The sequence below is a fragment of the Engystomops pustulosus genome, chromosome 4, assembly GCF_040894005.1.
Source record: "Engystomops pustulosus chromosome 4, aEngPut4.maternal, whole genome shotgun sequence".
Taxonomy (NCBI): Eukaryota; Metazoa; Chordata; class Amphibia; order Anura; family Leptodactylidae; genus Engystomops; species Engystomops pustulosus.
Genome location: NC_092414.1, coordinates 177,727,178 through 177,754,991, shown reverse-complemented (window position 1 = coordinate 177,754,991; position 27,814 = coordinate 177,727,178). Strand labels below are relative to the sequence as shown.

At 41.5% G+C, this 27,814-nt stretch overlaps 1 protein-coding gene across 3 annotated transcripts in view; it reads left to right on the top strand.

Moving 5' to 3' along the window:
• The first annotated feature begins 11,978 nt into the window (after nucleotides 1–11,978).
• Nucleotides 11,979–27,814, top strand: part of LCTL (lactase like) — a 19,990-nt gene continuing 4,154 nt past the window's right edge. For 2 of the 3 annotated variants that reach the window (XM_072148703.1, XM_072148701.1), the window contains exons 1-14: nucleotides 11,979–12,120; nucleotides 14,103–14,177; nucleotides 15,621–15,791; nucleotides 16,036–16,196; nucleotides 17,751–17,838; nucleotides 19,368–19,477; nucleotides 19,679–19,807; nucleotides 19,975–20,070; nucleotides 21,526–21,580; nucleotides 22,345–22,506; nucleotides 22,611–22,885; nucleotides 23,084–23,210; nucleotides 24,583–24,782; nucleotides 26,176–26,239. In XM_072148703.1, the coding sequence (XP_072004804.1) occupies nucleotides 15,683–15,791; nucleotides 16,036–16,196; nucleotides 17,751–17,838; nucleotides 19,368–19,477; nucleotides 19,679–19,807; nucleotides 19,975–20,070; nucleotides 21,526–21,580; nucleotides 22,345–22,506; nucleotides 22,611–22,885; nucleotides 23,084–23,210; nucleotides 24,583–24,782; nucleotides 26,176–26,239 (1,576 nt within the window). In that variant the 5' untranslated portion in view covers nucleotides 11,979–12,120; nucleotides 14,103–14,177; nucleotides 15,621–15,682. The remainder of the gene's footprint in view (nucleotides 12,121–14,102; nucleotides 14,178–15,620; nucleotides 15,792–16,035; nucleotides 16,197–17,750; nucleotides 17,839–19,367; nucleotides 19,478–19,678; nucleotides 19,808–19,974; nucleotides 20,071–21,525; nucleotides 21,581–22,344; nucleotides 22,507–22,610; nucleotides 22,886–23,083; nucleotides 23,211–24,582; nucleotides 24,783–26,175; nucleotides 26,240–27,814) is intronic. The other variant, XM_072148702.1, reaches the window with a different exon arrangement.

The window sequence follows — 27,814 nt, the reverse complement described above, 5'->3', positions numbered from 1 at the left end:
TCGTCTGTGTTTTCTCTAGCTGTATAGGTACAATTGTTTTTGCTGCAAGAACATGTACAGGAGTGGACACTTCAGAAATTATGGTACATATACATTGGGGCCCGTGCCCCGGATCTTTTGCTACCCTAGTGACGCCCCTGATTATCCCAATCCTGGGGGAGTTACCAGTGCCCCTCCATTCTGTAGATTAGCAGCCTTCCATTGTGTGCTGAGACAACCTCTGCTGCACTGGTGTAGCCATTCAGTCATATTAGTACAATATTAAAAGTTGATATTACAGGCCATGGATAACAAATATATGAAAATTACTGCAGCCTCGGTGCCTGGATCTATGAGTAAGTGTCCCTGGTTTATCATGATGAATTTTAATGATTTCCTTTATGTTCTCATTTTAAATAGTAATTGGAGTAATATGTGGAATCCGTTTTAGAGGATAAACAGTATATTGCATACTCAGGTGGGCCAAGTGACCATTGTGGTTGCACCCTGGTTTGCCCTCTTTACATTGCTTGTAGATGGGTAAAAGATTTGTAGAAACTCATTCAGCCAGTGATATCTCTATTTCTCAAAGTGAAAAATTAGAATGTATAAAAATCTACAACCCTGTACAGAAACCATGATTTTGTATAGAGCTGTGTAGAGCTGGAAGTCAGACACTCTCATTGTCATATATGGCTACATGTAAGACTACAATGCCAATTCGGTACAAAGGTCGATACCCATAAAAAATACTTTTCTGGCAGATCTGGTATATATTGCAATGAACCCTGAACAAAATACCCTTAGAGAGATATGGGCCCTGACAGTGCAGCCCATGAAGTTTTAATAAAGTGTTTGTAAGAAGTGGAGAAAATAGAAAATTCATATATATATATATATATATATATATATATATTTATATAAGCAAATTTTTTCAGACTGTTTCTCATCATTTTAGGAGAAATATAGCTGATATATAAGCAATAAATGTATACAAAACACTGTAAAGCTCATTAAAGCCTCACTTACAGAGCCTCACACTTGTTGAGCCACTCTCATATAATATGCCCAAACCCCAGTTACTGTATATATAGTAATGTCAATATGCTTGAACTTCATCCTCATGATTGCTCCTTAATTCACAGCGCCCTCTGCTGGACTGAAAACTGCATAGCATTTGTCAATCTACATAGTGTAGTGGCTTGCACTTTAATGGTTTTTATTATTATTATTATTATTGTAAAATTTATTGTTTTGTGTATTATAATAATTAAAATGTTTTTTGAATAGTATTCTGTTTGCTATACTGGCATCCTTAGGAAAAGGTTGGATCTAACTATTTGTTTGATTGGGTTCCCTGCATACAAAAATGTAGCTGGAATTGAATGCATTATAATTTATATGGTACAATTAAACCTCCAGAAGACTATACGTTGCAGAAGACATGTCCCCCTAAAGACTGAGAATTGTGCGTCAGTCTTGATATTCCTCCCGGCGCATTGGATATACTAAGAGGCTCCATCCTGCGCCAAGATTAATTATATGGCAGGTCACTGTTGGCATAGAACTCCACTATAATTGGCACGGGGCATAGAGAAATCCACAAACCCAATTCCAATGAATGGAACTCCAATTTCTTTAACAAATCTTCTACATGAATGAGTACAAATGGCGGATATACAAATTATAAAATGTAGCTTTTAATCAAGTCAATCTTGATAAAAAATGCAAATGGTGCAGTCTGTAAACAACTAACAAATACAAAACGACAACTAGTTGCCAATTGTACATTCTAACGTAGGACGTGTGGAAGAACGTCCTAAACCCTCAGAAGCGATGTCACGGTACACGTTAAAGAAATCACTTACCTGACCGTGTGATCAGAAGCTTGTGACTGTGTACATCTTCAAAACATAGGGGGAGGCCTTGGGGACCATATTCTCCAGTCAGCTGAGTATTGTGTAGTCCTCCAATCAGGCTTCACTTGCAGGTGAGGGGAAAATGAGGTAAGTCAGACTATGTGATAAAATCAAGGGATGGAGGGGTACAGAACTCTACGGGGCATCAAGTGTAGGGGTCCCTATTGTGCCCTGTCGGGATTGGGGTGGGACCATATGTTGCCCTATAGAGCCTCGACTCGGGGCCGCAGCCCTAAACGACTGCACCCCAAGTGGAACCTATCCCTGCCGTTGGCCCACTGACCCTGAATAGAACAGGGAAGGGGGGGAGGGGGGAATAGTAGAGCTGATTACATACAGTACTATGTCCTATGATCAATATGACAGGTATGATGAAAGTCTTGGTCAAGTCCCCACAGAGTGTAGACAAGTGCAAAGTATATGAAAAGTGCAATGAATGTTTAGGTATCGCTCCCTTAATCAGACAAGTGCAGTAGTAGTCCTGGCCAAGGTCCCTACATGACGTGTTTTGCCCAGGCATATGGGCTCATCAGGGGAAAAGGTAGACCATTAAAGTCCTGCGTTATTGTGCAGATGATAATCAGAGGCAGGAGTGTGCACCTCGGGATGCTCTATATAACGTTTCAGGCAGCTGCCAGTAAACCAAGTGCCAGTCAAAATGACTCATCTGTGGGGCACGGTAGAGTTTTCACCAGGGCAGTATATTGGTGCCACAATGTCAGCGCCGAGCGGAAGCTGCCCGGTGACTGAGTGTCAGTGGAACACCTCAGGGGGCGCGTCCACATGAATTTATTGTAAGGTAGTACAAGAGCTATATAAGGATATAATGTGGAATACCTATATAAATAGATATTGTATTGAAGTTTAACAGTTTCAACCTGCTTATCTTTTCTATTGTAACTCCTCTATCTAATGGAATACAGGGCTGTTTTAAGTATCGACAGGGCAGGCATTCACCCAGGGTGCCAGAGTGTCACAGCCTGCGCTCCCTGCAGCAGTCGGGTCAGTGAAAAGAGGGGGGGGGGGGGGAGAACAAAGTCCGATACTGTGTGGGCCTGAGACTGGACAGTAAGGTGAAGCAGTGATCCATGAGTAACTCCCTGCCTTCTGGGAAGACTGCATAAGAGACTTCACTGTGGTTCTGCAGCAGCTGAGGTGTGTATGATGATATTTTGCAGAGCCTGAGCTGTGTATTGTGATGTTCTGCAGCAGCTGAGGTGGTTATTATGAGGAGCCGCAGCAGCCCTATTGGCTAAATAATAAATACTGATGTTCTTGATATAAGTTATAAACCCCAAAAGAGCACAGTAGTGAAATTTGGCATGTTGCGGAGCACACATCATGGGTCAGCATGGCGAGTAGTACTCATTAGTTCTATTCTCAAAAAGCAGGACATTGGCATTTCTCTTATTGCAGCTTCCAAGGGCCCCTAATTGGGTCTGTTTCCACCATCAACATGAGCTCTACAACAGGAAAGCTTTAATTATAAGGAGGGCAGCCTGTGTCCCCCGCACTCTCAGATGTCCTGTCCGTTCCACTCAGTCCTTGCAACACTAAGCACACGGTTTTATGGTCCCCCTGGGCTGCCTCGCCAGCTTCTCGGTAACTTGTTTTAGTAGAAGCAATGACCAACCGTATTAATCCTGAGCAGAAAGAGGGAATCACTCAGTGCTGTAGTATTGCTTTATTTTGTACTTTTATTATCAGACGACGATGTGCTCCATAAAATAAATGATCACCATAAAATGTACTCACTTAACCTCAAGTAGGCATCGCCTGATACTCACGGTACAACTACACACTACAAAACAATCAGACTCAGCCACTAGATTTGAAAAGCCAATGTTCCCCGCTACTTCTGTGTGACGCAGCCTGAGAATCTACAGGTATTATTTCCATGTAGCATTTGTTGAGCCCCCAGAATCAATTTCACTGGTGGGCCCTAAGCCCCCCAGTCCGACACTGCACATAGATGTCTGTGGTTACAAATTTTCTGAGATTTGCAGTTATGTAAAAGATGTTGCTGTGGGGCCAAAATGTAAAATCATTCTTTCTTAGTTTAGAGCTTATTGGACAGCCGTTATATGACGGTATAGTTCTGGTAATAAGATTCTTGGATGTTCAACAGCCCCACAGGGGCCAACAGTATGTGGGGGCAGCTAGTGGTGGTTGGCTTGGTGGTGGCTAGGCTGTAGGTATCTCCTTCCTTTTGAGGGCTAGCAGGGTTGGGAATTGGCTGGCGGTAGCATTAGGAAAAGTCACTGGCTAGCAGGAACCTCAGCACATTTCAGTGGTCTGGGGTGGGCTGGCAAGTATCTCCGGTGAGCCAAGTCATCTCTGCTGCATTAGCAGCACCTAGTGGAGCATCCATGGCTATAAGACTCCACACACCTACACAGTGGCCTTAATTGGCAATCTTCATAAGGAGAACCTGCTGTATGAGGAGACCCAATCAGGTCGAAACAGTTCTGTCTATAGTTGAGAGTCCATTCCTTCTGGAATAGATATACTGGTTTGGTTTTAATCCCGCATCATGTCATAAGGACCCTTGTAGGTCATGCTTGATTTCAAGGGAGCTGCCTTACAAGATAGCTAAAAGAAGCATAGTTTTCCTTATCCCATGCTGGAAAACGTTGCATAATTTACGCATCAGCAGCACAACAATCAACATAGGTAGAAATTTTAGGATTGGGACACTAAAGTCTTGAAAAAAGAGACACTTAACTCAAGAGTGAGACCCAGAGCCCAAGAAAGAGCCTATATTTATGGGTTTTCTCTGACAAGGCACTCTGGGGTGCCAGCCAATGACAGCCTGCAAAGGCTCAGGAAGGTTAGAATTAGTACAAGAAGTTTGAGAAGACCTGGACTCAATGGGACAACTATAGTGCTAGATTGGTTTCCTGATGTTTTCATATATGATTGAGCTGCTATTGATGTTGTCATATTTTTTCCTGTGTGTATTTCATGTTATTAGTGACGATTGTTTTTTTTTTTTTTCTCTTTGTATTCTGCTATGGCAGGTACCCATACTGATTTCTATATGTTTATTTGTTATAAATATTCTTTAATAAAATAAAAATAAAGAGTGGGGAAAAAAAAAAAAAAAAAAAGAATTAGTACAAGTATAATGTAAATAGAACATTTAACCCTTGGGTTAACGGTTATTTAAATATATAAATATAATGCACATCTAATGCCCTATACTTGCCACTGGGTAGTTGCGTTGTACTGTGCAACACAAATACCTGGGCGGAGGGTGATAAGTCCCACTAGATCCCTGGGACAAGAATTCCAATGGTGAATTTAGTAATGGCCCAACTCCAGGACATTATAGATGGATCATAGTTTGGGACTATAATATGTATATTTTATAATGTCACAGTAAATACATGGAAGAAACATAGTTTTGATAGCTGAGTAACTTATCTCACTGTTCAGTCCTACAGTAGCTTACAGACAGGAAACACACTTATGATGTCAGAGCGAGTGATATGTCAGGGTAAGGTGAGGTTTACACTCCCGTTGCTTTATATATCCATTGTTCTCCTAGGTTGTTCTCATAGGATGTCAGGTTATATATTTCAATAAATGACTCATGTTTTTCTCATTCTGTCCGGGTTCCATGGTACATTTGGAGTCATAGGGGGGTAATGCCTAATCTGCCAAAATGGTTCTCCCCTGCAGTCAGCTACGCTGCTTCATTAGAGGAAGAGCTCACTTCTCCACATAACTATTCCTTATTTGCCTTATTAGCAATAATAAGAATTTATCACATTCTACTAGAGACAGCTTTCTCTCTTTTGGTTCCAAATAGTCACTTATGCCTGGTGCTAAGAAATTTCTGAGCACTGCTTTGGGTGACCCTTGACCCTGCAGTACTTTGATCCAAGAATTGTGCAAACTGTGCCATGAGCACCACCTGCTGGCACATTGATAGCATTTAAATATATTTTCCATTGTATACTAATATATAACGTGATAAAACAGCTGTGTACACCTGTCTATACACATGTGATGTATGTTAACATAACCTTTTGGCAGGACCAGTCAACCATGGAATGCATACTGGGTCTGCCTGATGCCCCCCTGTTTGGTAGATAAATATTTTTGTTTTTGGATAAACAGCTACCAGAAATTTCCAGCAGTGCATTTCTCCCCTCTCCACATTTCAAACTGCTTTATCCAAGAGCAAACATAACTTCCAAGATCATGGGGGGATTTATCAAATGCTATGGGGGGGGGGGGGAGGGGCTACAGGTCTGGAAATAAGGTCCTACATATGGTACTAAAATGAAGATTCTTAGGGAATGGAGGATGTGTCCCTTCTGCCAGCTTTCAAACTGCTGCTTCAGGTCTGTTCAAGGACCTTCAAAGGTCCTGAAATGGCTCTTGTGTACATGTGTATTGAGAGCACACCCGGATAACTCGGATGCTTTTTCAAAAAACCACATGCATATTCAAAGACGCATGCGGTTTCAAACGGACTGAAAATGCATGCTTAAAAACAGACTAAAAACGCCGTGTGTGGGAACACCCTTAGTGACGTGCCCTGAAAAGGCTCTAGTGACCGGGCATTTTAGCGCATATTTGTAAGCGCCGGTTCAAGGACATTAAATTAAAGAGTGCTACCTTAAAATTAAAACCGATTCTCCCTGAATTGCCCCGGGATTTTGGCGCCCGCGATCGGATTGTGGCGCATCGGCGCTGGCATGCGCGCAACGGAAATCGGGGCCGTGGCCGAACGAAAACCCAACGTATTCGGAAAAACCGCCGCATTTAAAAACCGAAAATGTGTCGCTTGGGAAGCGCTTACCTTCACCTGGTCTAGCTTGGTGTATTCCGGCGCGTTCAGATGATTTTCAGCGCAGCAGCGCCACCTGGTGGACAGCAGAGGAACTACCTTCATAAATCCCGTCCGGACCCGAATCCTGTGCAGAGAACGCGCCGCTGGATCACAAATGGGCCAGGTAAGTAAATCTGCCCCATAGAGCTAGTTAAAACATAATAAAAGTTTCAAAAAAAGTGGAAAAAGTATTTTTTTTGTAATTTATAGTACATAGTACAGAAAATGAACATTATTAAATTAATTCCCTATTTTGTTTTGGTCGTTTTGATATATTATATGTATAGTCTTGGGCAAACGGGGCGACTATGGCGATGCTTTATGGGAATTTTTTTATTATTTGGAGAAATGTCTTTGTATTTTTATGAATATTTATGAATATTTTTTGTGAATGTGATTATTTACTTTGTATGTCCCCCATGAGGTCATAAAAGTCCCCTGGGGGACATTTTCACCTTTTTTTTTTAACTTCTAATTTTACTTTACAAGTTTTTCCCTGTAACTGAGACATGCATAAGAGCCTCAGTTACAGAGGAAAACCACCACCTGTGACTGGTGGTGCTGTTCAGAATTGTACTGGGTCTAATTAGACCCAGCAGCTCTGATTTACCCCTTTAGGCCTGGCAAGCGCGTCGGCGACTCGATCTTGTTGGAGATTGTTGCCCCACCGTAACATCATCGGAGAGCGGCGATCGGTTGCCATGATAGCCTCGGATCTTCCGAACACCTGAAAACGTCTCGTTTTAACCCATTGATTATGGAGGAGGAAAATCACCATATACTGCCATATAGTAGTATGGCAGTATATGGTAGGATCAATCAGACAACCCAGGGTTAAAATACCCTAGGGGGTCTGAAAAATAGTAAAAGGAAAAATAAAAAAAGGAAAAAAAAAATTATAATAAAAAAAACCTAAAAATTCACATCACCCCCTTTTCCTAGAACTGATATAAATATAAACAGTAAAAGTCAAAAACACTGTCGCGATCCAGCGGCGCGTTCTCCGATGAGGATTCGGGTCTTCCGGCGATCCACTAAGGTTGTGCGCCCGATGTCCACCAGGTGTCGCTGCTGCGCCGAGTTCCGCCGGAGTTTACCAACCTATTTGCGGTGCATGTGAGTGATTGATTTTGCGACACAATTCGTTTTTTAATTCAGCATTTTTTTCGAATCCAGCGGGTTTTTTTCCAACGGCCACGCCCCCCATTTCCGTTGCATGCAAGCTGGCGCGATTGCGCCAAAATCCCATCGCGTGCGCCAAAATCCCGGTGGAATTCGTTGCAAAACGGAAAAATTCGGGGAACCCAATGAAAGTGCGGCCGAGGAGCCCTTAGTAAATGAGCCCCATTAGGTATTGCCGTGTCAGAAAATGCTCATCTATCAAAATATAATGTTTTTTCACTGCGCTTAAACCTGTAACGGAAAATAGCACTCGAATTTGAAAATGGTACTTTTTTGCCATTTTGAAAAATATAGAAAATTCAATAAAAGTGATCAGAAGGTCGTACAGTCCTAAAAATAGAAGCATTAAAAACTTCATCAAAAGTTGCAAAAATGACACCACCCACAGCTCTGTACACCACAGTATGAAAATGTTATTAGCACCAGAATATGGCAAAATCGAAAAAAAAAATTTTGTACAGGAGGTTTGAATTTTTTTAAATGTATGAAAACATTATAAAACCCCTTGGTCGTACCAACCCAAAGAATAAAGTAGACCTGTCATTCGGGCTCTCAGTGAAAGCCGTAAAATCCAAGCCCACGAGAAAACAGTGCAAATGCATTTTTCACCAGTTTCACTGCATTAGGATTTTTTTTCCCCGTAGAAGAATAAATACCGTCACTATGAAGTGCAGTTTGTTACACAGAAAACAAGCCATCACAGTGCTCTTTACATGTACAAAAAAAAGTTGTAGATTTTTGATTGTGGGGAGTGAAAAATGGAAATTAAAAAAAAAAAGGCCAGGTCTTTAAAGGGTTACAGATAAATGACCACCTCATGTGTAATATTTTCAGTGATTTGTATTCAAGGAACATTGTGGACCCCGACTGCACACAAAAAGTGAAGTGTCCATGTTTAACCCCTTATCGACTTGGCCCTTTTCCATTTTTTTGTTGCAATTTTTGCTTCCCGCCTTCAAAAATCCATAACTTTTTTTTTCCATGTACAGTGCTGTATGAGGGCTGGTTTTCTACGTAACGAATTGTACTTTATAGTGATGGTATTTAATATTCTATGCCGTGTACTGGGAAGTATTCATACCTTTAAATTATTGCTCTAAATTACACCTCCCCTTCATTCCTTGGGTTGGTATGATCATGAATGTGCCGCTTTATCGGAGGCATTTACATGGTTATAACCCGACTGTGTGTGTTGTCGTTGTTTGCTGTAATATGCAAAAATATCATTATAATTACCAATAACCAGTGAATCCTAATTTTCCAGTATAAATGGGCTTTTTGAATGACCCTGCCCTTTCTAGCGGACTCTATCATAGTCAATAAGATATTATGGGCATGGATGTCGCCCCTTACTTCATACTTGTGCTTTGATTATTTTTTAGAGTACTTCATCTAAACAAGGGAAAACAGTAGTGTGAACTTGAAGGGGGTTCCCGCAAAATAAAGTTCTCAAATGTTACTTCCCTAGTGATGTTTACACAATAAAGATCATTTTAACCACTTACTTTACAATTTTACTCAGTTTTATTGCTGTTGTGGCTCCTATCATTCAGTGATGGTCAGTGTAGGATTCGGGGATGTAGGAGTGTGGGTGAGGACTCTCTAAGCAGGCACTTCATGATTCCTCTGTGATGTAAGATGCTGTGTGCTGACAATGTGCTTAGATTACCAGGGTACTAGTTTATATACACTTTTATTTAGCTTCTAATCATTCTACATCATTCTACTAGTATCTGATGCATAGAAAACGCAAGATCAGAGATGGGAGATAATGAGATCCATGAGATGGATATAATACACAAGGACACTTCAGCTTTGCTATATCTGAGCTATAACACACACACAGTGGGGTAACTAGGAGAGGCTGGGCCCCATAGCAGATTTCTGCGTGGGGCCCCCCTTCCCCTTAAAAAAATACACATAAACGTGTGCCTGGCAGGCACACATGGGCGCGCTGGAGAGGAGGAGAGGTGATCGCGGCTCACCCCTCCCCTCTCCATAGAGAATAGAGCCAAATGGTCGTTTTATGGCCATAGATAGAGCATGCTCTATCTCTGTTGCGGACACGGCTAGGAACAGTGAGTACACGTTGTGCTCACTGTACCGAGCCGAGGCACTATAGACGCCTATGAGGGATGTATATCGGTCAGCAAATTTGCAGCCAGATATACATTCCCCATACGTTCTTGTGAGTGTACCCCTACACGGACATATTTCTACAAGTACACACATTTATACACTGATACATACACACCTTTATATACACATAAAGTTCTACACGTATATATACATCGCACCCATATACATGCAAGTATACACTTATACACACACATTTATGCACTCATATACATTTATACACTAATATAGAGTGTATACAAACTCACACAGTATATACACTGACCATATATACACATACATACAGTATAAAAGACCAAATACACACATTCAGTATATACAGCATTTATACATACTATGTACGCAATATACACAGTATATACGCAATATTCATAGTATATACGCAATATACACAGTATATACGCAATATACACGCAGATTATACACTAAATACGCAGTTTACACATTATATACTCAGTTTATACACCAAATACACAGTTTACACACTATATACGCAGTTTATACACTAAATACACAGTTTACACAATATATACACAGTGATAAATACACATGTATATACATACCTTTTAAGATGTTTGGGATGTTCGGGCAGGAGGGGGGGGGGTCGGAGCGGTTGCATGTTCCTAGGGGGGGGCGAGGGCAGAGGGTGCGTTCGCTGGGCGGGAGGGCGAGGGGGTGCGTTCGTGGGGGGGGGGGTGTCGTATGGACGTCAACAGTGCCGTCGGTAGAATGTGTCAGCGGCCAGCTTTGCCTCTATGCAGAGGGGTAGGCGGGCCGCAGTCACCTGTGCCGGCTAAGGGTAAGGGGGGGTGGCTAGCGGACGGGCAGGTCATGGGGGTGACGGACAGGTCAGGGAGGTGGCTAGCGGACGGGCAGGTCATGGGGGTGACGGGCAGGTCATGGGGGTGACGGACAGGTCAGGGAGGTGGCTAGCGGACGGACGGGTCAGGGAGGTGGATAGCGGAGGGGCGGGTCAGGGAGGTGACGGACAGGTCAGGGAGGTGGCTAGCGGACGGACGGGTCAGGGAGGTGGATAGCGGACGGACGGGTCAGGGAGGTGGATAGCGGAGGGGCGGGTCAGGGAGGTGGATAGCGGAGGGGCGGGTCAGGGAGGTGAGGGGCGGATCAGGGAGGTGACGGGCGGGAATTTCAGGGACTGGGCGGTCCAGGAGAGGTGTGTGCCCCAGGAGAGAGGTGGGCAGTAGCCGGGACACAGAGGGGGGGGGGGCCTGGGGACACTATCTGCCAGGCACCGGCTGTGCATTCCCAGTCCACTTGCCAAAGCACTGCACACAGGGTCCGTGCATCCCCGGGCCCCCGAACCTCATGGGCCCCGTAGCAGCCACTACGGCTGCTACGGCGGTAGTTACGCCACTGCACACACAGTCAGCTCTGCTATAACTCCTTCTCCTGCTCTAAAGAACTTATCTGTAGCTTGTAGAGTAAGTCTGTTCACATCACACTGCTTGCCAGGAAGTGTCTGTGAGTGTCTTTGTGTGACCTTGTCTTGGAATGCGGTGGGAGGGGCTGGAGGCAGAGAGACACTACAGTGTGCAGACTGGAGAAGCTATTCATGAGAAGAATCTGCCATGCCCAACCCTAGTCAGAAGATTAACGCATCCTGGGGCAACCGAAATTGTTTACACCAGAACTGATTGAGACAGGTTGAAATTATTGTGATGACAACAGTGAATAAGATAATGTGTTATTTTGTTATCCTGACTATATTTAAGAATCTCGTCTTCGTACCTTATTTTGTATTATAATTCTTCCTGTGATGCTGAAAAATGAACATAATAGTATGTAATGTACTAGGACACAGCACTGGACAAGCACCTTTCCCAGCAGCCTCTCCTCTGCATTCTGTGGGCTTCAGCGGATTCATTGAGACTGGATAGTTCTGTTTTGTTTGGAATTTTGCTGCAGCTAGAAGGCAGAGGAACGAGACTCTTCTATGGGATTTTGCTAGTTAGGGCAGTAGTGGTCCTCTCTGATTGTGTGCACTTTATTGGTAGTGAACTTATAGGAAGAACTCCATGAAGACATCCCTAAAGAGAGGAGGTAAGTGAATGTGCATCGCATTTACAGAAAGCACCTCACTCACTAGACTCTCGTGACTAGATAGCTGCTCTTCCACATTGTAATCTGAAGAGTGAATGAATCAAACCATCTTCAATGATTTTTTTTTTTTTTTTTAAAAGAAGCCTGTATTCAGAGGTGTAACTTAAACAATTTGGGACCATAAACCAACTACAGGTCCTTATGGACATAATAATAATTTATTTATATAGCGCACACAGATTATGTTGCACAGAGCTTGCCAGATCAGTCCCTGTCCCCAAAGGGGATCACAATCTAATAAACCTACCAGTATGTTTTGGAGTGTGGGAGGAAACCAGAGGACCTGGAGGAAACCCACGCAAACAAGGAGAGAACATACAAAGTCTTTGCAGATGTTGACCCTGGGACATGTGGTTTAGGGTCCCAAATCTACCTGACAAGTCCTCTTTAAGCTACACCTCTGAATCTGACAGCAAGATCAAGCACACCAAACTAATCCCATGCCCTGATAGCGCATCTTGTCAGATCCTTTCCTGAATGTGTCTAAACCCAGCCGTATAATTTACACGTGCCCCACTTCTCTGCTCGTCCTCATGGAGAATCTGAATACTGCCCCTTCCCACACACAAACAAAAATTTGTGTTGAACACTTAGGCCCCTTCCACACTAGCGTTGCGTTTCACGTCAGGGTGCAATGCGTGAAAAACTGACGTTTTTGGCTGCGTTTTTGTTCCATTTTTCCTTGGATTAATTAGCGTTTTTGCGTTTTTCACGCGCGTGTTGTTAGCGGTTTTTTGCGTTTTCGGCGCATTTTTCACGCGCGATTCCATGGGAGACTCGAGCATTTTTCAAAGGGACCATGGTTTGGGATTAAAATGTGTTATTTAATTGAAAAATAATGTCTTCTGATAAGTTGCAAACATCTGCGATCTATTCTTCACTGTTCCGCGCGTATATTATCTCCCGACAAGTTAGCAGATGTGAAGAACAGTGAAGAATAGAATAAAAACATTGAACACAGTGAACACAGGATCATTTAAGAGAAAAACACAGTGCAGAACACAGTGCAGAATAGATTACAGATGTTCGGCACATCTGCTTACTTGGCGGAAGATACGCGCGGAATGGCGCGAACAAAATAGCATGTGAAGAACAATATATATGTGTGTGAAGAACACATTGCAGATGTTTAAATACATTTGCAATGTGTTCTTCACACACTTTTTTTTTTTAAATGTGGCGGTTTTTCCGAATCCGTTGGGTTTTAGTTCGGCCTCGCCCCCCTTTTTCCGTCACGTGCATGCCAGCGCCAATGTGCCAATGGGCAATACAGGGAAAATCGGCGCAAAATGGAAATATTCGAGTAACACGTCTGCAAAATGCGAATCGAGTCCTTAGTAAATGACCCCCCATTGCTCTTCTTGCTAGGGAATGTTATAGAGCAAGAGGAGCCGAGCAGCTAGTCATATATTATTGAGAATAAAGATTCAGTATCTATTTTATGATAATCTTCTGCTTAGTCCAATGTATGGTCCTACTCATTTATTGAAAGCTATTTTTGTATACAATCACTAACTAAGACTGTAAGTTTATACTAAATCTGTATTTACCAAACTATATTAAATAATAGTAATACAAATAGTCTTCTCAGCATCTCCCGATCCATGCAGAATACATTGCATTTTCATGAAGAGCGGTGAATCGCTTTAAGGAAATTATTTGCATACCATTACCCCTAGTGTTCATATATACATGTATTTATATACCGTAATTTACATGTAATTTCCTTAAATTCTAAATCCACTTTTCACACATTGTAAGCAGTCATGGAACAGTGGCTCAGTTTAGAAGTCCTGACATCTTAACCCAATTCTTTGTGGAGAAATGAGCTCTTGGCATTAGTAACTAAAAAGACTAATTATTCTATGTCCCTTGATAATCCTGTGAGAGATTAAAAATTCACTGACATTTCTGTATTTCAGGTTGTGTACATTATCTGCAGGGACTGTGGTGAAAACACGTAATAAAATCTCGGCAGTCGCTTGGACGTTGGTAAGGTAAGTACATTCCTTACCTAGAAAGAGACACTAGATACCAGTATTATTTTAAGCTATTTCTATTTTTTATAATTTTGCTTAAAAATGTGTATATTTAAAATATTGCTCCTTCTCATTACTTTATCCACTTTTAGTTTTGTAGCTTTGATACATTAGGAAATGAATACCATTCCACAAAACAGTCATTTTTTAAAAACATGTTTAATTATGATTTAGACCTGGTAAATTTAATTAGATTTAGTGATAACTCTACCTACTTGCCATATCCACACTAGGCTTAAAGAGACTACTTGGTGGTGGTCCCTAGGTTAGATAAGTGCACAGTATATATTAAAGACAAATACATACAAGACAGACAACAGGGCAAGGTCAAACAGACTGGTCAAAACCAAGATGGCGGTGAGATACATAATGATGAAGCAAGAGAGTGGTTTAGGTGCATGCAAGATTCACAGCAGAACATGGCAAAAAAATATAAAAATAATCTGCAGAAACTTGCTTCTCCAAAAAAACCAGCAAGGAAGGTGCAAAATGAATCAGGTCAGAGAGATTTGACACATACATTTCAAGTATTACTATGCCAATTAGGGGGCCCGTTTAACAGATTAATGGGGTTGTCCTTTCAGAAACAACCCCTTTCAAAAATTGCCCTAGGCTCTGCTCCTGGCAAACTTAGTTTCAAGGGAGAGGTCAGGCATTGCAAAAAATATATAGTTTTTAATGGTGGGCATTACTATGATTTGTTTTCCTTGTAATCATTAAATCATTGGGGTCCGACTGCTGAAAATCCAATTGTCCACAAAAACAGGCATCCTGTTCTCAACAATTGATAAAGCAACAAGTCATCCATGCCTTGTGCTGCAACATTCAGTGCTTTAGAAGAGTCACAAATTTCAGAACTCAGCACTCTCATAGACCGTAAAGGGGTGAACCTAAGATACCTGAGCGCTGTGCTGGGAAATTTCAGAAACTCCCTTTTGAATTGAATGGAGCTGAAGGACACTGAGGATAGGGAATAACAATCGAGTTTGGTACAAACCCTTAAAGTCTTCAAAATGGGAGCCAATTATAAGGAAAAGGGGGTATTCAAGACTCTTATCTTACAGCAGCTATAAAAAGTCTCTTGCTCAGGAAATCCACATTGACATCCCATTCATTTTATTGTACTTGTTATAATTCATCATTTCTATAAGGTAATGCTGCAGCAGAGTTAAACACAACTGCCATAACCATGCAGTGCCACAAAACTGCAATAATAATATATAATTATAATCTTTTAATATCAATTTAAAAAATATATATATTTATCACTAGTTATTGTTAACATGAACATGGCTGGTGTGTTGAAATGGAGGAATTTCTGAAAGTCAGATCAAAATATGTTGAACCAAAATGAACAAAAACTGATATTTTGATTTATTTTATTGTCTTTTAATATCACAGAATTTGAATTATTAAACAATCCACTTTTGGGAGATACTGACCATCACCTCCGCTGTTATAAAATGATGTTTCTAGTCCTGCTGTTGGTGCCCCTATATAGCCGGGGTGAGAATGACTTTCAGTGGACACAGACGGAACGAGGATCCTTTTATTATGGCACCTTTCCACCCAGTAAGTTTAAATCAATCCTCTACTACCTGTAGGAAGCAAATCAGTTACTAGGTGAACTAATCGCACCCCAAAACACAGCAAATGTTCAACTTATCATTGGGCAGAGCAGTGACTATCCTTAACCAATGATTGGCTGAACGGGCATCTCCGACAATTTCCTGTGGATCAGGATACAAAGTTGTCCTAATCATCTGCCTTCTCTGGTTGTACCTGTACCTCATGTCGGTCTATATCTTCATTGCAGCTTTCACATGGGGAGTCGGCAGCTCTGCGTACCAGACCGAAGGTGCCTGGGACAAGGATGGAAAAGGACAGAGTATTTGGGATGCATTCACACATAAGAAGGGAAAAACATTCATGAACCAGACAGCAGATTCCTCATGTGATGGGTATTACAAAGTCAAGGTGAGGGTAGACTATATCAATTTTTTTTGGATAGTTTAGTGAAGAGTTACCCAAGTCAAAAAAGGAATTGGGATGAAACATCTGATGCAAGAGTGCACATATCATATATAAACCCCCACAGGGGCCTGGACAGCTCATCCACCAAAACTTTAAAAAGATAACCTGTCACCAGGTTTTACTCCACTACACTAGCAGCCCCCTCAGGTAGAATATGAAATGTCCTTTCTAGAATTCCCTCTTTTATGTGAAATCTATGCAAAGTCAGGCAAATAGGACTCTTCTTAACTCATTTTCACATGGGATGAGTCAAGTTTGGGGGGAGTCTTTTTTAACTGGCAAATGTGTGAGATTTCACATAAAAGTGGGAATTTAGAAAGGACCTTTCATACCGTACCTGAGGGTACTAGAAGGTTAGTAAGGTAAAACCTGGTGACAGGTTCCCTTTAAAAATAGTTTATTTCTTTCTTCTGGATTCCATATAGTACATGAAGCAAATATATTTCTTGTCTCATAAGCACGGTATTATTTTAAAAGGAAAAAAATGGCCGACATTTACTGTATATACTCAAGTATAAGCAGACCAGAGTATAAACCGAGGCCTCTAATTTTACCAACAAAATTGGGAAAACCTATTGACTCGAGTATAAGCCGAGGGTAGGAAATACATTGGTCATAGCCTCCCAGTAAATAGCCAGCAATCCCCCAGTATTATATAGCCAGCCTGCCCCCTTTAGTAGCCAACACCCCCAGTTTCCCTAGCACTTAAAAAAAAAAAAAAAACTTTCATACTCACCTTCTGGCGGCCCCGATGCTCAGCGCAGCTCCCCTTCTGTCTTCTGTAACATTCGGCAGAGATGCAGCCATGTGCTCTGCCGGCCGGTGCACACTATGATGGCGTCATAGTATGCGCCGGCCGACAGAGCGCATGACCACGTCTCTGTCGGCTGTTACAACAGACAGAAGAGGAGCCGCAGATACTGGAGCATCGTGAAGAAGACAGAATGGGAGCCGGGCGGGCATCGGTACCAGCTGAAGATGAGTATGTAAATTAATTTTTTTTATTGACTCGTGTATAAGTTGAGGTGTGGTTTTTCAGCAGATTTTTTTTGTGCTGCAAAACTTGGCTTATACACAAGTATATACGGTCTTTTCAGTTCCATCTGCTTGTACATGTACTTACAAAGTGTCCGTGATGCATTTGTGTTGCGGCTGCAATATACCCGGCACAGTTTTTTGCACTGAAAGGAGCGTTCGGGTGCACAGTTGTTCGGTGCTCTACATTTATCATGCAGTGTCCAACAGCTCTGTGTTAAAGGTGCACCAAAAAAAAAGTTGGTGCACTCTGTCGAGGCAGTGCAGGGGCACCAAATTCATGAATATAGCAGACCATGCACAGATAAACTGCTCCTCTGTGACAACCTACTGATGTGCAGGGGTTAACCTTTCTTATAATATGGAATCCAGCCACTGTCTTTGTCCATCCGTTCCTTAATGATCTCACTTGAGCCACCAATGTCTAATATATGCAATTACATAGAATGTTACATATTACAGGAAGACATGGACCTGCTTAAGGAACTGAAAGTTTCACATTATCGTCTTTCTATCTCTTGGCCACGTTTAATTCCTACAGGCATAAAAGGTGAGAGTTGATTTATATTTTTATTATTTTTCATGCAAATTTAAATTATCAACCAACTTAATAGCAAAACTCCAATCTCTTGCTATGTGAATCCTGGACTCCGAAGAGAGGCAGTGAGAGTCCTGACTACCTGATTGGCCATACATAGGCCCAACGTGTACACAAACTGATACAATGTAAGCTCTCAATACTCCAAATTCTATCAAAATATGTTATTGAATCCGCATCTCCTCTGACCTGAGATAGGACAGTGGTAATTCTCCAGTTTGCCTTAGAATTATATTGGAAGGCGAGTAACGGTAAACACTTTGCAATATCATTTCATTTACCGATTAATGTTTTTCCATCCTAATGACATCTGCTAGGACTCTTTTTATTGGGCTAGAATAGAGAGCTGCCAAGTACAAGTAACTCTTGTTACTACTATAGTGAACAGATACCTTACATTGGCCTAAGGGCACATTCACATGGCCGTCTGCGGGGACGTACATGCGGCCGCATGTACGTCCCCATGGACGGCAATAGCGGCGCGGCTCTATCTTTTGGCGTGTGTGCGGCTGTGCGTCGCTATACTCTATGGAGGGAGGAGGGGTCACCTCCTCCTCCTCTCCAGCACACGGCGGGCATACCGCGTGTGAATGGACCCTAACAAGTGGAGATATTATGCTGCAAAATGTTATATATACATTTGGGGCATTTGATCGTTTTTTTAAGTTAAAAAATGTAATCCTTGTGTTGTTTTAATAAGAATTGTGTGTTCTAAGTCTTCTACAGCCCTATTTTTTCTCATACAATGAACAATACTCATTTTCTCTGATGACTTGTATGCAGCTCTCGCTTCTGATCAGCTGGAAATAATTTATGCTGAATTCATATTGAACTAACCAAATTCAGCATAAACTAGCTAAAGGGCTACAGACAAAGTTGTCAGGCAGTGCATCGCTCTGACCTGCATTCACAGGAACGTATGCATGCAATTGCCGCTTCTCCATAAGGATGCATGGTGCCGTAACACAGGTAAAGATAGGACATATCCTATCTTTTCCCTGTGTACAGATAGTTACAGTGCAGCCTGCGGCCTACATCCCCCCGACGGTCGTGTGAATGTAGCCAAAACCGTGCGTAAGAGACAAACTGCAGGTTGTAGAACACAAACCTAGCAGAATTTTTTAATAAAAACCTGTAACCAAGAACATTTTTAATGAAATGATAACCCCCCCCCCTAAAGTTGGACACATCCTTCAAAACAAAGTTCTACCCTGACCACATGTGAAAAAAATTCTCTTCCTTAGTTTGATCTCGTGCTCCCGAATTTGAGCAGCTTCTGAAAAGGCTAAATAATATATAGCCATTGTGTATTTAGCTTTGGATGTGAGAGAAGCCTGAAGACCATGTATGTATGAGATACCAATGGAAAGAATGATTTATCAACGATTCATTAAAGAAATATTGATTAATCTACAGATACTATTATTTGTTGAATTATATTAACTATATTAATATTCATTTCCCTATATTTTTCCGCACAGCTGAAAGTGTAAATGAAATGGGAATAAAATACTACAATAATTTAATCAATGTTCTTCTTGAAAATAATATCACCCCAGTGGTCACCCTGTATCACTGGGACCTACCACAGGTAAGTACGTCACCTAAGTACTGGAATTCCAAACCTTTTTTTTGCTATCAACATTTTATCCAAAATTTACACCTTGACAGAAACGCAATAGACCCCATTATCGTCAATGTGGCCTATTGGGCGCTGTTAGTCTCTGATATATGACAGCTCCACCTCTCAACTGGATGAAAATTGATTTAGTTATATTATGTAATCTTTTAGACTCTGCAGGAAAAGTTTGGTGGCTGGCAGAACATTACCATGATCACTTACTTCAATGATTATGCGAATTTGTGCTTTGAGAAATTTGGGGACAGAGTGAAATACTGGATCACATTCAGCAATCCTTGGGTGAGTTCCTGTAGATCTCTTAATATATTCTGCTTGCACTAAGTTGCTACCATATACACAGCTATTCTGATACTTGACTGCAAGAGATAAAATTCAGAACCATGCAATGTTATAATCCACCCCAGGTAAAGGAAGTATTATATGGAAGGTATTGCTTTATCTTTTAGTCGGTCGCTGTTGAAGGATATGAGACAGGAGAACATGCACCAGGCCTGAAGCTAAGAGGGACTGGAGTATATAAGGCTGCCCACAACCTCATTAAGGTCAGTCACTGACCTCCTGTGTGTCTAAAGATACTTTACATGTAAATAGGAATGATATGAATGCATCAAAGCAGAGAAATGGACATATTATACCAAAAACAAAAAGGAATACATTTGTCTTTATGCATTGTAGGTGCACATATTCATGTAAATATAGTTTTCTATAAATTAGAAAAGTTAATATCTGATCTTAAACAGTATCTTGGAAAAATGCAGAATTAGAACTGGTTTACAAAATTGTCATCCATATTTACCATAATTTACCTATACCAGTGGTGAACCTGTGACACGGGTACCAGATGTGGCACGCAGAGACCTCTCTTGTGGGCAGGCAGGCTGTGCCAGACAGTCCAGGTATTGCTGCGCTATTTTAAAGTGACCCATCTTGGGCTGCTTGGCACTGTAGGAATAGTGGGAAGGTGTGGATATAGGGTTGGTTTGGAGATATTGGAGAACTTGCTCGAACCCCACAATTCTTCATGTTCAGGAGGCCCTATCTTCTTTTAATCGTCCTAAGGATGCTGATACAATTTTAAGCTGCATCAGAGAAGGGAGAAATATGTTAAACTACCCCTAAAATTGCAGTGTTGACACTTTAGGAAAAGTTAGTGGGTGTAGTGTCGCATTTTGGGCATTTGATCTCCAAAAGGTTCACCATCACTGACCTATACCATAGACACATATGAATAAAAAACCATGTTAGTGTTACTAGATGGGGGCTGTCCCTGCACAGTCTTACAAGGGAGCCTGGCACCAGGTTGCTACAGACAAAGTATTATATATACCAAATATGTTTTTAAAAATTTCAAATGACAACTTCCGTCTGCTCTATAATATAGTCACTGCTTTCCTAGTCACTCCTGGCTTGTGCTCTTCACTCCCCCATCCTCTCTCTCAACTTTTCCTTGCACCGAGATCCTGGAGGGAGAGATTATCTGCAGTGAGCTGACATGTCATTGTGGGATTAGGGGGAGGAGGAGCCTGGAGTAACGAGCAGATGGAGAGCAGTGAATATATTATAGAGCAGACGGATTTGTCATTTCAAATTTTTCTCTCCGGGCTCGGCTGAGGCATCTGTCAGGGAACCAGGTAAAGTTTCACATACTTTATTTCAAACACCATAAAACACAGACAATTTTTTAAAAACATATTTGGCATATACAGTACTTTGTCCATAGCAATCCGCACCCCTACTAAAAATAGCACTGTGGTGACAGGTTCCCTTTAAATTTTAGTAATGAATGAAAAGTATCAGACTGTGCAATGACTCTCCCACAACTAGTAACACCCACTTGGCTAACAACGTATATATAAGAAATGACAGAAAAACATTGGGGTAAAGCCAGGGGTAGAACTGAAGCTTCTGAACCCCAATGCAGAGTCCCTAATATGTTACCTTGAATTTTCTTATGTTGATCTCTCATTCATAAAAACCTGATAAAACATATCTTTCAGGCACATGCCAGAGTATGGCACAGCTATAACAAACACTGGCGTAGCCGGCAAAACGGTATGGACCCTTTTTCTCCTTACTAAAACCTACCTGGAATGTAACCCATGAATTTCTTACTATAGTTAATACAGCTATAATATATGGTGAAGACCATAGCTGCATATGCTAGGTCACTATATGTACATTTTATATCTACATTACATCTACTATACTGGGAACTCTTTGGTTCACCACTGCTTTCCCAAGGCCGAGGCAATATGTGCTTGTGACAAATACATACAGGCAGTCCCCGGATTACGTACAAGATAGGGTCTGGAGGTTTGTTCTTAAGTTGAATTTGTATGTAAGTCGAAACTTGCTGTAATGGGACCAAGGATTATCAATAAAGCAAGTTTCACCAGAGGTCAGAGGGGTCCGTCTGTAGCTATGGGTTGTCTGTAAGTCGGGTGTCCTTAAGTAGAGGACCGCCTGTACAGATGTAGGCATCATACACTATTGCATAAGTATTTGTAAACCAAAACCACAAGTGGAATTAAATCTCATAAGAGATACAAATAGTCTAGGGCTATAGTAAAGCATTCAGGGAGCTTCACCAGAGGTCACAGGGGGCAGAGGGGTCCGTCTGTAAGTCCTCAAGTAGGGGACCCCATGTTTGTATATATTTATATATATTTACCTAGTAATGGTCAATATCAGATCGGTAGGGGGTTTGAAAACCAGAACCGATGAGACCGATATACTGATGATATATTCTTATGAGACCGATATACTGTAATAAATATAGCAAATGGCATACAGTAATGTCAATTCCTCTTCTTCAGGAATGATAGGGATCTCACTGACCACAGATTGGGGAGAACCAGTGGATATCTCCAGTCAGAAAGACATTGAGGCTGCTGAAAGATTTGTGCAATTTAATTTTGGATGGTTTGCAAATCCCATTTATAATGGAGACTACCCACAGATCATGAAAGAATATATTGGTAAGTGATCATATAGTTGGGTCACCCGAAACATTTCCATAATTTATTTTAACTTTGGTAACATTCATTTCCTCTTTTGCCTATGATATGTCTCCTTTATGCAGGTCAGAAGAGCGCCCATCAGAACCTGGGAATGTCAAGACTTCCTATTTTTACCTCTCAGGAGAAGGCTTTTATTAAAGGTACAAGTGACTTCCTTGGAGTAGGTCACTTCACCACCAGATATATCACAAACAGAAACTTCCCATCCACACAGGGGCCAAGTTACTTTACAGACAGAGACCTGATGGAGTTAGTGGACCCCAAGTGGCCTGAACCAGAGTCAAAGTGGCTATATTCTGTCCCATGGGGCTTCCGGAGACTGCTTAACTTTGTAAAGGTAATATATAAAGTAAGACATATACTCTAATAGGGTAAACAGAACAGTATAGTTTCCTTGTATGAAGTATTGTCCAAATGGCATACATAGAGCCCTAACGCTTTAAAATATGTAGAGATGTCAAAGATTTTAAAGTGACCTTTGACCTCTGTAATAGAAAACATTGTGTAAATATTGAGAATTGTATTGTTCCCCAAGACCCAGTATGGAAGCCCCCTGGTGCTGGTAACAGAGAATGGCGTGTCAGAGAAAATGCACTGTGCCCAGCTGTGTGATGAGTGGAGGATACACTACCTGAAAGGTTACATCAACGAGATGCTGAAAGGTCAGTCAGAAATGGTGCAAAAATGGTGAAAATGACCCTTCCTTTACATTTCGGTAAATAGTAGACAAATATTGTTCCCTCTATCAGGGATCCAGAAAACATTTTCCTTTCGAATTCCAGCCTCTTCCCACCTTTATACTTCAAGCAGCCACAATCATGACATTCACATTGGTGACCATGGCCCAGATAAGTAAGGATTTCACATGCATCAATGTTATTAGCCATCTGCGAGTCTGAATACAGGAATTTTGTCTTTATCCAAAACCTAAAAAAGGGAACCTGTCTACAGGTTTTCACTATTAAACCTAATGACAGGATCCCACAGAAGTCCTAATACTATGCCCCATGTTTCTTTCTTTGTATTCTAGCTAAAATCACCTAAAATGTTACCAAGACAGTCAACAAGTTACAAGAGCCATGTTTTCTCTTAAGCCTAATTGCTGTGTGACGGGCTCAACTCCCTCATTTCCCCCTCCCTCAGAAACTAGACACACAGTGGATGAGGTTTATCAGAACTGGCAACCAATTAGAGCTCAGCTTTAAGTTTTCCACAGCTGTTTATAAAATTAAAGCTGAGCTCTAATTGGCTGACTCGCTGAAGAGAATTCAGCTCCCTCATTCCCCACACAACCAACATCTCTCTCAACTCTCTCAAGGAGCTAAGCCAGTCAACAGTGAATCGGCGAGTCCCCTCGCTTGGTGTCAGCAGCTTTTTTTTTTTTAAACCGATTTTAGTTAGATCTGAGATAGATTTTTATACAAAGAAAAAAAACAGGAGACAGCGTTTTCTTCAAGTTAATTTGGACCTGAACCAACCGTCAAAAATTATCCAGTTTCCAGTGCCATAGATACATAATAAAGGGAATTTATGACAACCTCCAATTGTAATGATGAAGTTATACAAGCCATGTCTAATGCTAAAAGATAGCTTTATTTAGTTTTATTGCTTTGTACAGAATATTTAAGCCAGTTTACTTTCCCTATGGTAAAAGTGATGAGTCCTTTTCTGGTTTGGGGGAACCCCTGACCAAGACACTAGGACGTGGTTGGGAAACACAGTTATATATATCGGGTGGCACAGTGGCTGAGTGAGTAGCACTTCTGCCTTGCAGCGCTGGGGTCCTGGGTTTGAATCCCACCCAGGTCAACATCTGCAAAGAGTTTGTATGTTCTCTCCGCATGGGTTTCCTCCCACACTCCAAAACATACTGTTAGGTTGTTTAGATTGTGAGCCCCATGGAGACAGGGAGCAACTTGACATGCTTTGTGCAGCGCTGCCTAATCTGTAGGCGCCAAGAATTATTATTATTATTATACAGCCCACCTAGTTCAGATTATTTCCACTTTGATGAATCTTCTCTCTCTATGGCAGCTATAAAGGACGGGGTTCGCATACAAGGGTACACCGCTTGGTCACTGCTTGATAAATTTGAGTGGGATGAAGGCTTCTCAGAGAGATTTGGACTATACTATGTCGAATTCAAGAACAAAAACAAACCGCGATATCCAAAGGCCTCTGTGCAGTTCTACAAAAAGATCATTAGAGCCAATGGATTTCCTAACTTCAGAGAGGTAAGTGGTACACTATAAACAGACCTGTCAAAAACAACTATACAAAATTAAAAGAAACCATCGAGCCATGTCTGTAGCCAGAAGAGGATATTATTAAAAACAGACAGCCCTGTTGGAAACTATTACAGGCGGTCCCCGGGTTACGTACAAGACAGGGTCCGGAGGTTTGTTCTTAAGTTGAATTTGTATGTAAGTCGAAACTGTATATTTTATAATTGTAGATCCAGACAAAATTATTTTTGCCCAGTGACAATTGGAATTTAAACATTTTTTGCTGTAATGGGACCAAGGATTATCCATAAAGCTTCATTACAGACTCTTTACAGCTGATCATTACAACCTGGGAGTATAGTAAAGCATCCAAAGAGCTTCACCAGAGGTCAGAGGGGTCTGTCTGTAACTATGGGTTGTCTGTAAGTCGGATGTCCTTAAGTAGGGGACCGCCTGTATATCCCATGTTTTACAGAAATATACCAAAAATAGTTCAAATTACAAAAATACACACAAAAGACAATTTATTTGATACTTGTATAGCCTGCAATGTTTTACTATTGGAAGCAATCAATTAGACCAGTTTTCCCCAACCACCAGTCCGCAGCCCAACAACCGACCTCTGTAAAAACAAAGAAAAGAAAACCAATACTCACCTTCCCTGTTCCCCTACAGCAGTATCCTCTTCCTTTACTTAATTTCCATGCTAATGCACCGCTTTATTGACGGCAAGTGTCATGATGTTATCACATCATGTCTACCAAAAATAAAACCATGCAGAAGTGAAGGAAGAGAAGTCTGTTGCAGGGAAATGAAGAAGGTGAGTATTTATTTTTTAGTTCGGCTTGGAAAGGGAACATTGGAAGGAGAGGGTGGGGGAAGCTAAAGGAAAGGGGACTTGGGAGGGGGACATGCTACAGGTAAAAGCTAGGTACACAGGGAGTTATGGTGGGGCATGCAAACATAAATATTTGGCTAAGAAATTATGAAACCAGATAGCATCCCCCCACCCACCAGTTCCTGGAAAAAATGTATGTTTACAGCCAGTCCAAAAAAAGGCATAGACAGTGACATAGACAGTGTTTGGGAGTGCAAAAGATAGTTCTGTGTTCTGCAATTTACAACTATAATAGTGAATAGAGTCCTGCCTCTCTACCCATTAGTGAGAACTGTTCTGCGTATTGCTGGGGGTCTCCTTTTTGTGATCATGGGGGTCCCATCAGCCGGAACCTTACCAATCAATGACTTAGAAGTTGAGGGAGATGTGGGATAAATCACTTTACTGAAATATAAGAAAAAAATTGTGTAAATAAAAGGTTTATGCACAGTAAAGGAAAAAACAGTCCTGGCTTTTCTGCCAAAAGATGGATCATAGTAAATATTACTGACACTTACATTTTAGGTGGAAAACTGGCACCGTATATCTACCGAGACGTGTTCTACCACTAACCAGCTGCTCGCTGCAGGTAAATAGATATGAGCTGTGTATGACGGTAAGTGTGCTGTGATGTAAATCTCCGGTGTAGAGGATCAGAAAGGAAAATAAGCTCTGAACTGTCTAATAGAGTTAGGTTCTCTAGTTTGTAAACTCCTTTCTGGGTCTACAAACCATTATCTCAATACATATAGTAATATTTATTTAATATTTTTGATTTAAAAAAATTACTACCAAAATCAACTTTTGAAATCATGCTAATTAGCCACCTAAAAGGCTCTGGGTATGTTACCAGAGCCCCTCTGTGCTGTAGCTTCACAGGCTGTTAAGCTGTATCCTCCTCCCTCTGCCTGATGTAATTTCTCTGCAGAAGAGGAAGTTTCAGCACACAGTGGGAGGGGGGAAAAGTGTTCCTGCACAGTATAACAGCATGTGAAGCTATAGCATGGAGGGGCTCTTGTAAGCCCCCCCCCCAAGGTCTTGAGGCTCATTAACATAATTTTAAGCGTTGATTATATAAGGAAGGAAGCCATGGATAACAGTCATGGTGCCTGGATCTATGGGCAAGTGCTTTATCATGTTGGACATCAATGGTAGCTTTCCTTTAAAGAGGACCTTTCACCACCCCAAACTTATTAACTTTCACATACCTGAATGTAGGGGACCTGCTCACTAAATTAGGGCCACTTTGAATTATATTCCTAGCCCCCACAGTTACCGAGATATAAGCACCAATCTCTGACCATTCAATGTAGCGGATCGTCAAAGAGGAGGTGCTGCAGCAGGGGTGGGGGCGTATGTATATGCTAATGAACATAGCAGCAGCGTGCACTCGGCATACAAAATCATCACTATGTGTAGAGCGAACGGGGAGCGAGCAGCAGCAGGCAGAGTGGTCTTGCTAGCTGTAGCACAAGTCCACAAGTGCAAGTTCAGTGCCTAAGGAAGATCTGATCTGACACCGATTGGGCGGTATCAGAGAACATTAGCATATAAACACACCCCCACCCCTGGTGCAGCACCTCCTCTCTGACGATCTACTACATTGAATGGTCAGAGAAAGGGGCTCATATCTTGGTAATGGTGGGGGCAAGGAATACAATTCAAAGTGCCCCTGAATCAGTGAGCAAGTCACTACATTCGAGTATGTTAAAGTTAATAAGTTTGGGGTGGTGAAAAGCCCTTTTTAAGCATGCATATGGATGTTAACTGGGTGAAAGGAAAGGGTTGATGCCACTCTAGATCTTAAAATTAGGTTCACATGATAAACTTTTTCATTCTTTATTTATATTTGTCCTGGATTCTTGGTAATACAGATGTCACAAAAATATAAACAGTTTTGTTAACATGGAGACAAGAAAATAAAATTCTGAGACAACAATATAAAGTTTAGCAGACAGTAAACAATTGTGATAGATACAATTTACCAAAAATGCCAAAGCTTCTTAACTATGAATCACTGTACCCATGTGGATCAATGTCTCCAATATCATTCCAATATGAAACGCTCCAATTAGGTCAAGAGATAAACTGTGTACCCTTACCATAAGAAGTTGGTAAGATTAGCACAGGTATAATTTCAGACCCTGTGGGACGCGTAGATTTA